At 53.2% G+C, this 15675-nt stretch overlaps 1 protein-coding gene across 1 annotated transcript; it reads right to left on the reverse strand.

The window, feature by feature from the left end:
• Positions 1 to 8: 8 nt before the first annotated feature.
• RPRD2 (regulation of nuclear pre-mRNA domain containing 2) lies at positions 9 to 13145 on the reverse strand (the record flags this gene model as incomplete). The annotated part of the gene is made up of 11 exons (XM_009998397.1): positions 13082 to 13145; positions 10924 to 11053; positions 9519 to 9619; positions 8444 to 8521; positions 6005 to 6057; positions 5272 to 5398; positions 4567 to 4742; positions 3713 to 3998; positions 2674 to 2943; positions 2283 to 2486; positions 9 to 1822 (listed from the first exon to the last, which is right to left on the reverse strand). Coding segments are annotated over exons 1-11 (3303 nt in total), but the record flags the coding sequence as incomplete, so codon positions are not given.
• Between the last annotated feature and the right edge of the window lie 2530 nt (positions 13146 to 15675).

Raw genomic sequence — 15675 nt, forward strand, 5'->3', positions numbered from 1 at the left:
CCCCCCATCCCGGGCAGCTCCGAAGTGCCCGAGGGGCCGTTGTCAAAGCCAGAGGTGCCTCCTCCCATCTCGAACCAACCGGTCGCCCGATTGGCCTCCCGTCCCCGCGGCCCTTTCCCCAGCACACGGATGGATTCCACCGTCTGGATGGGCTCTCCCGACATCCCCCTGCTGGAGGCGTTGTGGTATCCCAGCGTCTCGATGGGAGCTCCTTTCTCCTCCGTGCTGTCAGGAAGGTCCAAGCAGGAGGAGGAGACCCTGGTCTCGATCCTATAGTGCTCCTCTTGAGCCTCCCCCTTGGCAGCACTGGATAAATTCCCCCCCTCACCGGAGTTTTTGGAAAGTGGCCCAAAATGCTTCTCCTCGGATGGTTTCCGGGAAGCGTTTTTCAGCATGTTCTTGAATTCCATGGTGGAAGTGGCTGAGATGGAAGAAGCCAAAGATTTCTCCACGTTGGTGGTGGGGACTCTGCCAGCAGGGCTGGAGAGGGGGTTTGGAGAAGGGAAAAGAGAACGGTGAGGAACAGAGTGGGGAGAGTCCGGGTATTGCTTCTGCGAGAGGCCCGAGTGCACCACGGCCTTGGGCAGGGTGTTGTGGTTGGAATCTGGGGTGAAAAACACCTCGTTCTTGCTGGGAGAGGGGGAACCATCCGTGGTGGAGTCGCTGCCCCGGAGGCCGTAGCTCCCGTAGATCCCCGGGGAGGATCCCAGCGGGTCGCAGCTCTCGCTCTGCTCCAGGATGGACCTCATGGATTGAGGGAAGGATGATTTGACACCAAACTCCTGGGATCTTGGAGCGTAGCTGGATAGGACTGGCTGGTAGTCTCCAGTTTCTGAGAGTTTACTGGATTTCAAGATGGATTTGGCTGGTTTCTTCTCCAGGTTCAGCATGGCCGACGGTGGCGGGCCCGAGTAATCGAAGTCCCGGTAATCTTCGTCTTCTTGGAAAGATGTGTCTGGGTAAAACTTCTCCTGGGAGGAGTCCATCAAAGAGGAAGGGATCTCCAGGCTGTCTGCAGGTGGCTTGTACCGACCGGCCGGAGAGTCTCTGCCCAGGCCAAAGGGCCGGTAGGTGTGCACAGAGTTGGGAATTTCCTGGGAATATCCATCATCCCGGCTCTGCAGAGGAGACCTGGTGCTGCTGGGAGTAGAAGATCCAGGGCTCATGATTTTGGACAGCAGGGAGATAGTGTCCACGTTGCTGGAGGTGGGTTTGTCCATCATCTCGTCCTGGGTGGGCGTCCCGCTCCGCTCGTCGCGCACGGGGGTTCCGTCCACGTTGTCCATGGAAGTGCTGGTGGGACCGCGCGGGAAGTCGGACGCGTGACTCTCCGCGGGGATGCTGGAGCCCAGGCTGCTGAGAATGGGAATATTCAAGTTGAGGCCACTGAAGCCAGGGTTTCCCTTCAGGAAATTGTGGATCTTCATCTCCAGGCTTGGAGAAGGGGGCTCCGACTCCAGCTTGGCTTTTGGAATTTCCGTGGATTGAGCCAGGGATGGTTCTGGTGGCAAAAGGGAAGAGGGGCTGGTGGGGTGGGAGGTGGGAAATCCCAGGGAATTACTTGGCGGCTTAAAACCGGAGCTTGAGAGCCCTGGGGTGTGTCCAACAGGAGCCTTGGTGACCGAAGTGGAGGAAACCTCAGCAGTGGATGAGCTTGGAGAGTAACCAAAACTCTTGGCTATGAAGGGCTGAGGGTTGGAAGGGACATTCCTGCCCTTCAGGCAGGGAACGGGGGCGTTGGCCGGCGATGCCGCCGCGCTCGGCGCCGCTTCGCTGGGCTGAGCCGTGTTCCCAGCCACGCTCTGCAGCAGGGATGACAAACCTGGAAGGAAGAAGAGGATGGGTTCAGAAATCCTGGGAAGGGGGAAGTCAACTGGAGCCACTGGGAAGGGAAGATGCTTGGCGTTTGTGAGTCGTTTTCATAGAATCATGGGATGGGTTGGGTGGGAAGGGACCTTAAAGCCCATCCAGTCCCACCCCCTGCATGGGCAGGGACACCTCCCAGCAGCCCAGGCTGCTCCAAGCCCCATCCAACCTGCCCTTCAACACCCCCAGGGATGGGGCAGCCACAGCTTCTCTGGGCAACCTGGCCCAGGCTCTCCCCACCCTCAGTGAAGCATTTCCTTTTAATCACAGACCCATGGAATTGTCTTAGAGATCACCTACATCCAAACCCCCCTGGGACACTCCCCCCAGCCCAGGTTGTTCCAAGCCTCATCTAACCCAAACACCACGAGGTGCAGGGATTCCATGCCCCACGTGGACACCCAGGACCTGGGTACCTTGCAGTGCTGGTGCTGTCTGAGTCTGGGTTTTGGAGAGAGCAGACAAAATACTTTCAGGAGTTATTTCCACTTTGGAGAGAATATTTGCTAAAGGGTTGGAAGGAGCAGATGGTGCCCCCAGGACAGGAGTCTTCAGGCCACTGGTAAGAGCTGTTGGGCTCGTGGGGGTTCCTGGAGAAGGTCTGGAGGCCGGGCTGACACCTGGGATGGAAGGACACACCATTCAGGAATGTTGCTAATGGAAGTTTTGGAGAAAAGTTCCCCAGAGACCCAAGAGTTGTGTGTGTGTCAGGGACCCCTCCTCAGGAGGAACCCACTTCCACGTACTGGGAGACAATTAAAAGCTTCAAAACCTTCCAACCCAACAGGAACTGGGCTCAGGACCCACCTGTGTTTTTCATGACAGAAGTTAAGCTGCTCAGGATGGAGCTGATCTTGGCCAGGTCCACGTTGGCCAGGTTGGGCAGGGCCAGGGCTGGTGCTGGGACGGGCGCGGCGCCGACGGCCTTGGGAGCGGCGGGAGCCGGGGCTGGGGGGGTCACTGTCACGGGGGTGGCCCCTGCTGTGGCAGTGGGAGGCATAGTCTTGGGGACACTTTCAGTCTTGGGAGGTGCTGGGGCTGGAGCTGGAGCTGCCTGCTTCTCCTTCCGTTCCTCCACTGCAGGGAGAGGGACAACAAGGCTGGAGATGTCACCGCGTCCCTGAGGAATGACTTGGGATATGGGATTATACATAGAATGGGATTGTGGAGCCATGGGATGGAATGGGTTGGAGGGACCTTCAAGAGCATCCAGATCCCACCCCCCATGGGTAGGGTCACCTCCCAGCAGCCCAGGCTGCTCCAAGCCCCATCCAACCTGCCCTTCAACACCCCCAGGGATGGGGCAGCCACAGCTTCCCTGGCCAACCTGGCCCAGGCTCTCCCCACCCTCACACTCCACAATTCCCTCCTCAGCTCCAACCTCCAGCTCCCTCTCCCACTTTTCATCCCTCCCCCTCATCCCATCCCTCCCTGCCCTTGGCCCAAGTCCCTCCCCAGCTTTCCTGGAGCCCCTTCAGGCCCTGGAAGCTGCTCTAAGGTCTCCCTGGAGCCTTCTCCTCTCCAGGCTCAACACCCCAACTCTCCCAGCCTGGCTCCAGAGCTGCCCCAGCCCTCCCAGCATCTCTGGGGCCTCCTCTGGCCTCTCTCCAGAAGCTCAATGGGATCCTCATCATTAGTTCTGATTCCATGAGTGGTTTGGGAAATGGCAACAACACCAACAAGATCAGGACCTCCCTGTGCTTGGGGCAGGAGACCAAAACCCAACAGCACCAACAAGCCCACCAAGGCCTTCGTGCACCCATGACATCCCAAGGGATCCTGCAAGGGGCCGTTTGATCCCAAGTGGAATTTCTCCACAACCATTACTCTTGCTCTTCCAACCTACCAATGATTTTAGAGGCATCATCCTCCACATCAGAGAGCTCCATGTCCTCCACGTCCCGATTATCTGTCACAGGTTCTGGAGACACCACCTTGCGGGTTCCAGCCCCCGGAGAGCGGGAACCCTCCTCTTCCCCCATCCCCTGGAAAGGGGACTCAGAGCCCGTTGGAGATGGAGCATCCATGCTTGGAGAAGGAACAGGAGACTCCTCTGGATCAGGAAGAGTTGCTTTCAACTGGTCCAGCTTCTTCTTTAGGTTGCTCACTCGATTGGCAAACGTTTTATAAGCCTGAGAAAGGAAGGAGGATGGGGCCCACCACGAAAGTGGGAAGAGGAAACCTCTCCCATGACCATTTCACTTCAAAACCCCTTTTGTTTTAGAAATATGGTGGTGTTTGGGGGTGTTTTGGTAGGGTTGGGTGTTGGTTTTGGAGCATTTGGGGTGTTTTGGTAGCATTGGAAAGTGTTCTGAGATGGTTCGGGGGTGTTTTGGAAGGGTTGGGGGTGTTTTTTGGACGGTTTGGGGGGGATTTGGGGTGGTTGGGTTGGGGGGACTGATTGTTTTTGCATTCTACTGGATTCCTCCTTTCTTCATCCCACTCCCAGATTGATCCCAACTTGTTCCAACCCAGGATTTTTGGGGACCAACCATAACTCCACCCAAGGATCTCCCAACATTCCAGCCACGCTCCAGCTCTGAGCCTCCCAACCCAGGAATTTTCCCAACCTCTTTTTGGCCCCCACATCCCAACTCTTTTAAAACTCTTCCCAAACCATTTTCCAGCCTCCAAAATCCTTGGCCAACAAGCCCCAGACATCAACCCATCCCAGGAAGATGGAGGAAAACTCATCCTTACGTTTGCAACCACCTTGACTTCCTTGTACTGAGCTTCATAAAATATCCCAGCGTTCTCCAGAGCTTCAGTGAGTGAGGGACCATTTTTCACTTGCTTGTCCAAACCATTGACAAACTCTTCCAGCTTAGAACTGGCTTCTTCAAACTCCTTGGAGAACTTCTTGCCTCCTGTTTTGTCTGCAAGGAGATGAAGGCCAAGGAAATCAGGTGCCAAAATCGGGTCCTCAACCAGATGATGGGCATCAATCCCAAAAGGTTCTGACACATTAGGAATATCTGGAGTTTTTGTAGAATCATGGGATGGGTTGGAAGGGACCTTAAGGATTATCTAGATCCAACCCCCCCATGGGCAGGGACACCTCCCAGCAGCCCAGGCTGCTCCAAGCCCCATCCAACCTGCCCTTCAACACCCCCAGGGATGGGGCAGCCACAGCTTCCCTGGCCAACCTGGCCCAGGCTCTCCCCACCCTCCCATTTTAATGCCCATCTTACATGAATGATCTCAGAAGGGGTGTCTGACCAGCACCCCCCCCATCTCCAACCCTCCCACTTCACTTGAGCAGGTTTTCAGGAACTGGGGTTAAATTCACCCAGAGTTTTTAGACCAATTCTTGATTAACCAACTCTGGAACCTTGATGTTTTCCAGACACTGAAGCTCTTTCCTGCCCAGAGTTTGGAGCTGGAATTTCAAACCTCTTCTTTTACCTTTCAAGCACTTGAGTGTCTCCGTGCTGCAAACATCCACCCTCATGGTGGAAAGTTGCTTCTCCTTCAGCTCAATCTGGTCTTCCGAGCGTTTGTACAACAGCAGCTCATCAATCAGAGACTGGGGCTGGGGGGGGGGGAGAAACAAAAACAATCCAACAGGAAAAGCATCCTCATCACATTCCAGGGAAGAGGCACATTCCAGGGACTTCAGCTTCAGCCAGGAACCCAAACCCCACCAACCAACCAACCGTTTCAACCAGGAACCCAAACCCACCAACCAACCAACCCCTCCCGCGCCGATTCCTGCTCAGCCAGGAACAATCCTGACATTTTTAACCCCAAATCAACAGGTTCAGGTGGATGATCCCTCAAGTTTCCTGTCCCAAGTTTTTTTTCATTCCCTTTTTCCCCTCTCCTGGTGCCCACACACTTGGTCATCACACCACACTCCTCTGAGAGACCTAATTTACCTTCATTTCTTGCCACCAACCCCCTCAACTCCTCCTTCACTAGGACAACCTGATCCTGCTCTTTGCTCAAAAACCACCCAGAACAACCTCAAAAACAGGACACAGGGATTTCAAGCAGCTCCTGAGAGGACAAACTGTGGAACAACCAACCCCTGGACACTTCCCATGGAGATCCTGCTGCTGCTGGTGGACACGAGCTACAGAAAAGCTACACCCCAAGAATGAAGACTGGGGAGCAGAACAACTTCTTGCAGACTTACTCTGAATTCAGCAACAATCTTGGACTTCAGAGCAGCTTTCGGGTTGGTGGAGGCTGTTGGGACAAAGAGAAAGGGTCAGGAAACCACAAAACTACACCCTGAGCAACCAGCAGTCACAACAACCAGTTGGGGCAACCATCATTTTCACCCCACTGAACAGCAGCCCTGGGGGTGTTGCTGCTGGTGACAATTTCCCTCCATACACCGTGTCCCTCAAGAGGCACCTCAAGGTCCCAGCTCTAGGAATTCTCTTCTTGCTCTTTCTCAATGCACTAGGAAGGTCTCCTGCCTGGTCCCTGCTCCAGCCCTGCTGGGGGGAAGGGACATCCCTGCAGGGGCTCAGCTGAGCTGAGTCCAGGAGGCTGAACCTCTCTAGGAGGAAGGGAAGCTGAATTCCCACCTCTCCAGGAGGAAGGGAACATGAGTGCTGAGGTTTCCACCTCTCCAGGAGGAAGGGAACCTGAGTTCTGAGGAGTTCCCACCACTCCAGGAAGAAGGGAACCTGAGTTCTGAGGAGTTCCCACCACTCCAGGAGGAAGGGAACCTGAGTTCTGAGGAGTTCCCACCTCTCCAGGAGGAAGGAAGGGTTTCCAACCAGTTCAAACCCCTCTAAAAGAAGGGGAATATCATTTCCCATCAGTTTCTACATCTCTAAAAGGAGAAGAATGTGATTTCTAAGGAGTTTACAGGTCTCTGGAATATTCCTGAGGAGGTCACAGCTCCTCTAGCAGGTGGGGAATATTTCTGAGGAGGTTACACTTCCCTGCAAGGAGGGCAGAAGCATTTCCAGTGAGTTTATTCCTCTCTAAAAGGAGGGGGAAATGATTTCTGATCCATTTCCACCTCTCTACAAAGGAGGAGAAGATTTTTGAGGGGTTTCTACCTTTTTTCAAGGAGGGCCAAGTTATTCCCAGAGTTCAGACCCCTCTGCAAGGAGGGTCAAATTATTTCTGAGGATTTTAACACATCTAGAAAGAGGGTAATTTTATTCCCAGTGAGTTTGTACCTCTCTACAAGGAGGGTGATGTTATTCCTGAGGAGTTGACACCTCTCTACAAGGAGTATCACTTCCCAAGTGCCAGACCTGGAGCTGCTACACACAGCCCAGAATTCCCTTCAGCCCTCACCTTTCAAACCACTCAGACCTTCACTGACATCTTCTAATCAGACCAGGGAGAAGGAATTAAGAGTCAAGAGACACTCAATCCATTTGGGACAAAGCAGGAGAAAAGATGAGGCAAGAAGCACATTCAGCTGTGCTGGGTGGAGCACAGTGGGGTTGGGGCAAGAAGCTCAGGGTGTTAAGGCAAGAAACAAACATTTTCAAACTCCTTTCAAACTGTTTTCACCTCTCTGATCTCAGGAGAGGTGGGAATTCCACCCAACGTTCCATCTTCAGGCTTCCAGGACCAGCCAAGGCCTCAGTGTGGAAGTTTTGAGTAAAACTGGTCTCTTATAAATGCAATTCCTGCCAGACTGCTCTGCTGGATGGGCAGAACTGGGACCAGTTCTGGAGCTCCCAGCACAGGAAGGACGTGGAGCTGGTAGAGAGAGGCCAGAGGAGGCCCCAGAGATGCTGGGAGGGCTGGGGCAGCTCTGGAGCCAGGCTGGGAGAGTTGGGGTGTTGAGCCTGGAGAGGAGAAGGCTCCAGGGAGACCTTAGAGCAGCTTCCAGGGCCTGAAGGGGCTCCAGGAAAGCTGGAGAGGGACTTGGGCCAAGGGCAGGGAGGGATGGGATGAGGGGGAGGGATGAAAAGTGGGAGAGGGAGCTGGAGGTTGGAGCTGAGGAGGGAATTGTGGAGTGTGAGGGTGGGGAGAGCCTGGGCCAGGTTGCCCAGGGAAGCTGTGGCTGCCCCATCCCTGGGGGTGTTGAAGGGCAGGTTGGATGGGGCTTGGAGCAGCCTGGGCTGCTGGGAGGTGTCCCTGCCCATGCAGGGGGTGGCACTGGATGCTCTTGAAGGTCCCTCCAACCCAAACCATCCCATTGCTCTAGGATGATCTGCACTACCAGCTGCCAGTTCTCTTTCCCCCTAGCACTCAGTTTGCTGTGGAAGATGCAGGATCCACCTCCTGCTGCCAAAGTTCTCTCTGTCTTCTCTCCACCTCTAACTCCAGTTTCCAAGAGGTTCCACCAGCTCTTTTACCATCCACAACCTCCACTCTCAGAATGATTTCCATTTCAATTCTGTAAAAACTGCTCCTCTAGCAACAACTCCTTGGTGCTTTAGAGACAAGGAGCTTCATAAATGAAGAGCTTCAGGGATGAGGAGCTTTATAACTGAGGACCTTCATGGATTAGGACCTTTATGGATTAACTTTATGAGCCTGGAAGATGCATGCTGGCTCCTGCTTTAGTCCAGGTACTGTTCCCACTTGGGGCTGGACCTTCTTCTCTTCCCTGAGAAGGGAATTTTGAGATTAATTCAGATTTCATTCTTACTTTGTGATTTCTTCCACGGCTTATTCGGTTGTTTGTTCAGAGTTTCTTTCAGCTGCTTCTGAGTTTTGAAAGTGGTACCTGGAAAACATTTCATTTTTTTGGCACTCTGGGATCATGGGGATTCCTTGAAGAATCTGGTTTTGTTTGGTTTGGGTTTGGGTTTATTGCAAGTGAACAGAAATTTGGTTTAATTTCTAGACCAACTTCCTTCAGGAGGAGCTGCTGGATGCCCAAGAGAACCTGGGTTTGCTCAGGAATGCAGCAACTTGGGGGATGGTCTTGGAGTTTTAAATCAAGTTTCTGTTTGTCCCTCAACACTGAGACAGTTCCCAAATGCTAAGAAATGACCAGAGAGAAAAGGAAAACCAGCACAATTCAACCACACAGCTCTCAAAGGTTGTTTTTTTACTCCAAGCAGGCAATTTTCTGAGTCAGGAGACCCCGATTTCCAAGGAATCTGAAGTGTTGTTGTTGTTTTTCAAGCTGGAGATGTCAGAGGGAACATCTAAACCTTCTGTCTCCACATGCAACTTTCAGCTCAAGCCTTTTGTCTCCTGCCAGGATGACCAAGCTGCACTGAAGGTTTCTCAAAGCACCTTGAGCTCTTAATTATGTCCCCAAATGAAGGATAAATGTGGATTAATATCCTTCCAAATATTAGAATATCATCTAATTCCTGGGTTTAACTGACCACAGGTGTTCCCAGTTACCATCAGCAGCTCCAGATCACTTCAGGATCCTCCCCACTGCTTCCAGCTTCTTTCCTACCCCCTCCAAAATATTCATAATACCAATTAATTAATTAAAACCACTAAATCAGATTGAAAAGTGGAGCCCAGCACCACGTTCAGGGCTGGTGGGATCATTGTACCTTCAGGTTGTGTTTCATCTCAGCTGGAACAACTTCAGCTGATGTGAAAGGATTGAGGGAAATTAGGGAAAGGTCCAAAAAACCAGGTGAATGAAGAGGAATTCTGGTGTGCAACACGTGGCTGCTCCAGAGCAGGAAGGATAAATCCACAGACTAAATTAATTTAATTCATTTGTAAAGAAAGATAAAGGGAAATGAACTTACTCAGAGCTTCCTTAAGTGCCAAAATGGTTTCCTCAGGGTACACGTTTCTGTCCTCCCAGATTTTGAAGATTCTTTCAATAGATTTGGAAACAGATGGATCCCTGGAAAAGGAAGAGCAGGTTGAGGTTCCTTTGCCCCTGCCTGATTTTTTGGGGTTCCAGGCTGGATAATGATGGGATTTACTCACTGTTTCTAGCAAAACTTGCCAAAAAGAGACCCTTCAGGCTCTTCCAAATGGATGGGTTTGGGGGGGAAAAGGGATTATTGGAAGGGGAGGAAATTAAAAGATGATTTTGCAAAGGTTAATGATTCCAGGTTGAGGTGGCTGAACAGCAGGTGATCAGAGGGGAGAAGGTTCCTCAAGAAACAAGTTCTGCTCAGCTCCAAGCAAACATCCTATCCCCTCTGCTCCCAGCTTGGGAAGCAGGTGGTGTCACCTGGAACATGTCCAAAGGCAGGAAGAAAAGGAGATGGCCTGGTGACAAATGGTGTCTTGTGCTCCAGGTGCTTTGTTTCCAGGAGAAAATGGGATGGATAAACCTCTCCAAGCATGTTCTTCCCACTCCCCTGGGTGAAGTCTTGGGAGAAATGAGGAAAAACCCATGGCCAGGTGTCACACCAAACCAGTTGTCACCTCATTGATCACCCAAATGATGAGAACTCCCAGCAAAGCAACCTGAATTCAAGTCCCAGAGCACTCAAGCCTGGACCTGGTCACCACCCAGCAACCACTGCCCTGATGGACACCAGCTTGGAATATTGAACTGGAATTGGGAAGTGGAGCTGCCATCACTGCTCCCTGTGGGACCTGGGTGGCCACTGGCTCCAAACCCAGAGCAAAGGGGCTGCTCCACACCCCTGGATGCAGAAGGAAAGGGGTTTTCAGGAGCATTTGGGTGGGGAAGGACCTTTTGAGCACCACCTGAGCAGCCACCAGGTGACCTGGAGTCCTGCTGGGTTCCCATTCCACTCAGCAACATGTTTTTCTCCTTCCTGCTCATGGTTGGCATCTATTCATGCCATTTCCAACCTCACCCTCTGGCAACTTACACTGACATTTCAGCTCAGGACCCATCCAACCTTTTCCCTGCCTCGTGCTACGTTCAACCACCTGCAGCTCCAAACTCTGCTCCAAACCCAATTCCCTGTTCCTACCATGGAGCCAGTTGGGAATTTTACCATATCCTGCCCCTTAGGGACCAAGTGTTGGTGCAAGATGTGCCACTTGATGGGATGATTTGACCTAAATGAGCCCCCCCTGTGCTGATCACCGGCCCGTTCTTAGTGAGAAGCTGGAACCCCCAAAGTGGTTCAACCAAACCCTTGAAAATGGTGCTGTTTCTCAAGAGTTTGGGACAGGAGAGGTAAAAAACTGCTGGTTTGGGAGAAGTAGAAGGTTACTCACTTGACTAAGGAAGCAGCTTCAGGGAGAACCTCAGCAAAGGTGTCACGAAAGACGATGGCGTTTTTCCTCTTGCAGTTCTGGATGACGTCGTTGGCCAAGTAGAAGAGGTTGAGTCGATGAGGGAAGGCAGCTGAGGACAGGACAGAAGGGTCAGAGGCACCATCCAGAAGAAAAAGTGACCTTATGGGAAGGTTGGAAGTGAAGGCTAAGGGGTTGGGAGGAGTTTGAGGGGGTTTTGTTAATGGTGAGTCCGAGTGCAACTCAAAATGTGGAGTGGGAAGTGACTGGAGGGTGGAGGAGAAGCTCAAGATGGGCTGGAGCCCAGAAACCCCCCGTGGCCTGGGCTGTGTCACCAGCAGCGTGGGCAGCAGGGCCAGGGAGGGGATTGTCCCCTCTGCTCTGCTCTGGGGAGACCCCCTGGAGAACTGGGACCAGTTCTGGAGCCCCCAGCACAGGAAGGACATGGAGCTGGTGGAGAAAGGCCAGAGGAGCCGTGGAGATGCTGGGAGGGCTGGGGCAGCTCTGGAGCCAGGCTGGGAGAGTTGGGGTGTTGAGCCTGGAGAGGAGAAGGCTCCAGCGAGACCTTAGAGCAGCTTCCAGGGCCTGAAGGGGCTCCAGGAAAGCTGGGGAGGGACTTGGGACAAGGGCAGGGAGGGATGGGATGAGGGGGAGGGATGAAAAGTGGGAGAGGGAGCTGGAGGTTGGAGCTGAGGAGGGAATTGTGGAGTGTGAGGGTGGGGAGAACCTGGGCCAGGTTGCCCAGGGAAGCTGTGGCTGCCCCATCCCTGGGGGTGTTGAAGGGCAGGTTGGATGGGGCTTGGAGCAGCCTGGGCTGCTGGGAGGTGTCCCTGCCCATGGGGGGGGTGGCACTGGATGCTCTTGAAGGTCTCTCCAACCCAAACCCATCCCATGGTTCTATGATATGATCTCCTCCTGATCAAGAAGTAACAGTGGACTCTTCACAAAACTCCTCTGCACCTCAGACCTCACCCAAGGAAAAGCCACTGCAGGAGGGTTCTCCAGCCCACACAGCTCTTCCCTGGGCCCTCTCTTGTCTTTCCTGCAGAAGAGCTTGACCTTGGATGAGGAATCTGCTCCCAGGGAGCAGGGTTGGCTCCAGCACCCACCTGGCACCAGAGCCCCAGCACGTTTGGAAACCTCACACCAGGAATGTTCTGACCCACCCACATTATAGAACCCTTTGGGTTGGAAAAGACCTTGGAGATCATGGAGTCCCAGGAATAACTAATGGATCATTTAGGAAGATGAAACAAGGCAGCCTCTTGGGGACAGTTTTCTTCCCACCACACTATTCCAACACTTCTCCAGCAGCAGCATGTCCAGGAGCCTGATCCAAGGAGAAGCTTTGGTAGGAAAAAAACCCACAATAAGCCCAAGGATTTGGTACCAGAAACAGGTATTTTTTTTCAACCTGGACCCTGAAGGTGCAGCCACCCAGGTGGGGGTTGGGTGGTTGAGGAAGAAGTGGAGTGAGGAGCAGTCAGGAGCTGGAACTCCAACTGGAGCAGTCCCAACAGGATCTGGAGACACCTTTCCAGCAGCCTCCATCACCTCTCAGATCTTTGTCCCATCAATGTGGGTTTTCTGCAGTTTAATTAAAACTCAGCACTTGGCTGCTAATTAACCCACTGGACACTGGATGTTCTTTCTATCCATGAGCAGATTTCAAATCTCAGAGAATCGTGGGATGGGTTGGGTTGGAAAGACCTTAAAAATCATCTAGATCCACCCCCCCCCATGGGCAGGGACACCTCCCACCAGCCCAGGCTGCTCCAAACCCCACATTAGATCCTTAGACACTTCCAGGGATGGAGCAGCCACCTTGAAGATCATTGAATGGATCATCCGGGTGATCTTTAAGGTCCCTTCCAACCCAAACCATTCCATGAGCTAAAGATCATCCAGATCCAACCCCCCCACGGGCAGGGACACCTCCCAGCAGCCCAGGCTGCCCCAAGCCCCATCCAACCTGCCCTTCAACACCCCCAGGGATGGGGCAGCCACAGCTTCCCTGGGCAACCTGGCCCAGGCTCTCCCCATCCTCATCACACAAAATAGATCTTGAAGACACAAACCTTGGATTTCAACAACTCAAGGTTCACAGCCCTCAAAGAGGGCAGGAAAACCCAAGAAGAACTTCCAGACACCACAAGGAGCACAACTCCCACCTCCACCTCCACCACCACAAGGCTGACACCCATGTCAGCCAAGGCAGAATTCATTGAGCTCCTTGATTTAGAGCTAATACTTATAAAACAAGATCCACCTCAACTGCCCAGGAGGCAGAAATCCATGAGAGACCAAAGCTGAGACCACAGACCAGAGACCCAAGTGGGTCCAAAACACACTTTGTACAAGGAGCTTCACCCTCATTACTCAACTGGCTGTTCCTGATGGGCTTTTTAATGACTTTTTAATTACTCTGAGACCATCTTGGCTTAAACCAGAGAGGAAATACAGACAAGAAAAGGAGATTCTATAACTGAGCCCACCCCAGCTTTCTGCTCAGCTCCAGGACAGGCATCAGCTCCACCAGCCAACATCTCCACATGGGATGTGTCCAATTTGTCTCCCATTTACCAGCTGCACCAAAGAGACAACCACAAGAAAGCTCTTGATTCCCAACAGAAACTTCCCAGGGGTAAAACGACCAGAGTGTCACCTTGGTGAAACATTTATGTCATGAAGGGGCCATGGAGATGATCCAAAGCTGGAGCAGCTCTGGAGCCAGGCTGGGAGAGTTGGGGTGTTGAGCCTGGAGAGGAGAAGGCTCCAGGGAGACCTTAGAGCAGCTTCCAGGGCCTGAAGGGGCTCCAGGAAAGCTGGGGAGGGACTTGGGCCAAGGGCAGGGAGGGATGGGATGAGGGGGAGGGATGAAAAGTGGGAGAGGGAGCTGGAGGTTGGAGCTGAGGAGGGAATTGTGGAGTGTGAGGGTGGGGAGAGCCTGGGCCAGGTTGCCCAGGGAAGCTGTGGCTGCCCCATCCCTGGGGGTGTTGAAGGGCAGGTTGGATGGGGCTTGGAGCAGCCTGGGCTGGTGGGAGGTGTCCCTGCCCATGGGGGGGATGGGATCTAGATGATCCTGAAGGTTCTTTCCCACCCAAACTATTCCATAAGCCCATGATATTATTCTGTGGAGCTCTTGGCCAACACTCAGGCCCAGGACAAGCCCTGACCCAGGAAGGAAGATGCCAAGAGCAACAAATTTAACTATCAGCTTGTTTTTTTTTTCCTTAATAAAAGGACTGAATTTTCTGCCCAACACCCACTCGTGCTGATTTAATAGCAGATAAAGAACACAAAGGTCCACTTTTTCTCCCCACACTTGACATTTTCTACAAGGAACCTCTCTCAGCCCAACACCAGCAGAGAGACAAGAAGCAGGAACTGCCCAGCTCAAAGGTTTCCCACTCCATGGAGATGGACATGCAGGAGATATGAAGGTTTCACCCCTGGTCAAGCCCAGGCACCTTCACTATCATCCAGGCTGATAAAAGAAGGGGAAAAAAAACCCCAACCAGATATGTAGGAAGTCACCAAGTATTCAGGGACCACAGCAGCTGCCAAGGGTTGTTTCAGCTGGATAAGATGGTGAGGGGGAACCTGGACAAACACGAGGTCAGGAAAACCCTGAAAGGCTTTTCCTCGGGAGGAGCAACAAGGGAGAAGGGACAGGACCAAAGCAGCATCTCTGGAAGCTCAGCTGCCCGGGGTAAGGAGATGGGAGAGGAATGTGAGGCCTGGGAAGAGGCAGGAATCCAGGGAAGAGCCTCTGCTGCAACAGGATGGAGCTGTGGGAGGATGAACGTTGGGAGTTGTGCTGGTTCAAAGGCTCAGCCAGGACCTGCCCCAAGGAACAAGAGGGGACAAGGAGCCCTGAGGTCCTGGAGGAAGAGCAGCTGTGACAAGAGACATCAAGTCCAGAGGAGGCTGCACATCCCAAGGGACAATGCGAGCTGGACTTTATTTTGGAGGGGGAGGGAGAAAAGGAGCAGGGAAGAGGATTTCCAGGAGAGGTGGGCAACGCTGGTGGTGGGCAGGATGGGGCAGGGCCAGCTCCTCCTCCCCAGCAGGTCAGTACAGACCTGAGAACAGCCCCAGGCTCTCACCTTCCTCTCTCTAATCACACAGACAAGAAACAACATCCATCAACATCTGCGGGGGGGGAAGAGAGGCCGAGAGAGAAAGAGAGAAAGAAAAACCCTCCCAAACTTCACCAAAAGGTTTAGCACAAACCGGAGCGACGCTTTGGGCTGGGAAACTTCTCTCCCCCCTCCCTGCCCGAGCTTATTTCAACTCCTGCAACAACAGGGAAAAACCTCCGGGAGGCAGCGAGACGGAGGAGATAACGTCGCCTTGTTTAGACTCCTGAAAACATTAACTTTCCCACCCCCGGGTCAAGCAGATCCAAGGGTTGGCAGCCGATTTGTGCCCAGCACGGGCCGCTGTGCCCGGGGAAGGGGGGACAGGGACCTGCCCTCCTCCCCACTCAGGGCAGCTCAGGAAAAAAAAACAACAAACCACTGGAGAAAAATCCCGGCCCGAGCAGAATTCCAGAGGCTGGAGGTGCCACCGCTCAGCTGCGAGCCCCGCAATGACGGGGTTTGACTTTTCAACAAGTGTTAACGAGGCGATGCTGAGCAGAAACCCTGCCCGGGAGCCACGCACGACACATTTCCGAGCGCAGAACCGCAGGTTTCAGGTCTCTCCGCCTGACGGCGGCTCCACAAACCC

The sequence above is a fragment of the Chaetura pelagica genome, unplaced genomic scaffold (assembly GCF_000747805.2).
Source record: "Chaetura pelagica isolate M959 unplaced genomic scaffold, ChaPel_1.0 scaffold825, whole genome shotgun sequence".
Taxonomy (NCBI): domain Eukaryota; kingdom Metazoa; phylum Chordata; class Aves; order Apodiformes; family Apodidae; genus Chaetura; species Chaetura pelagica.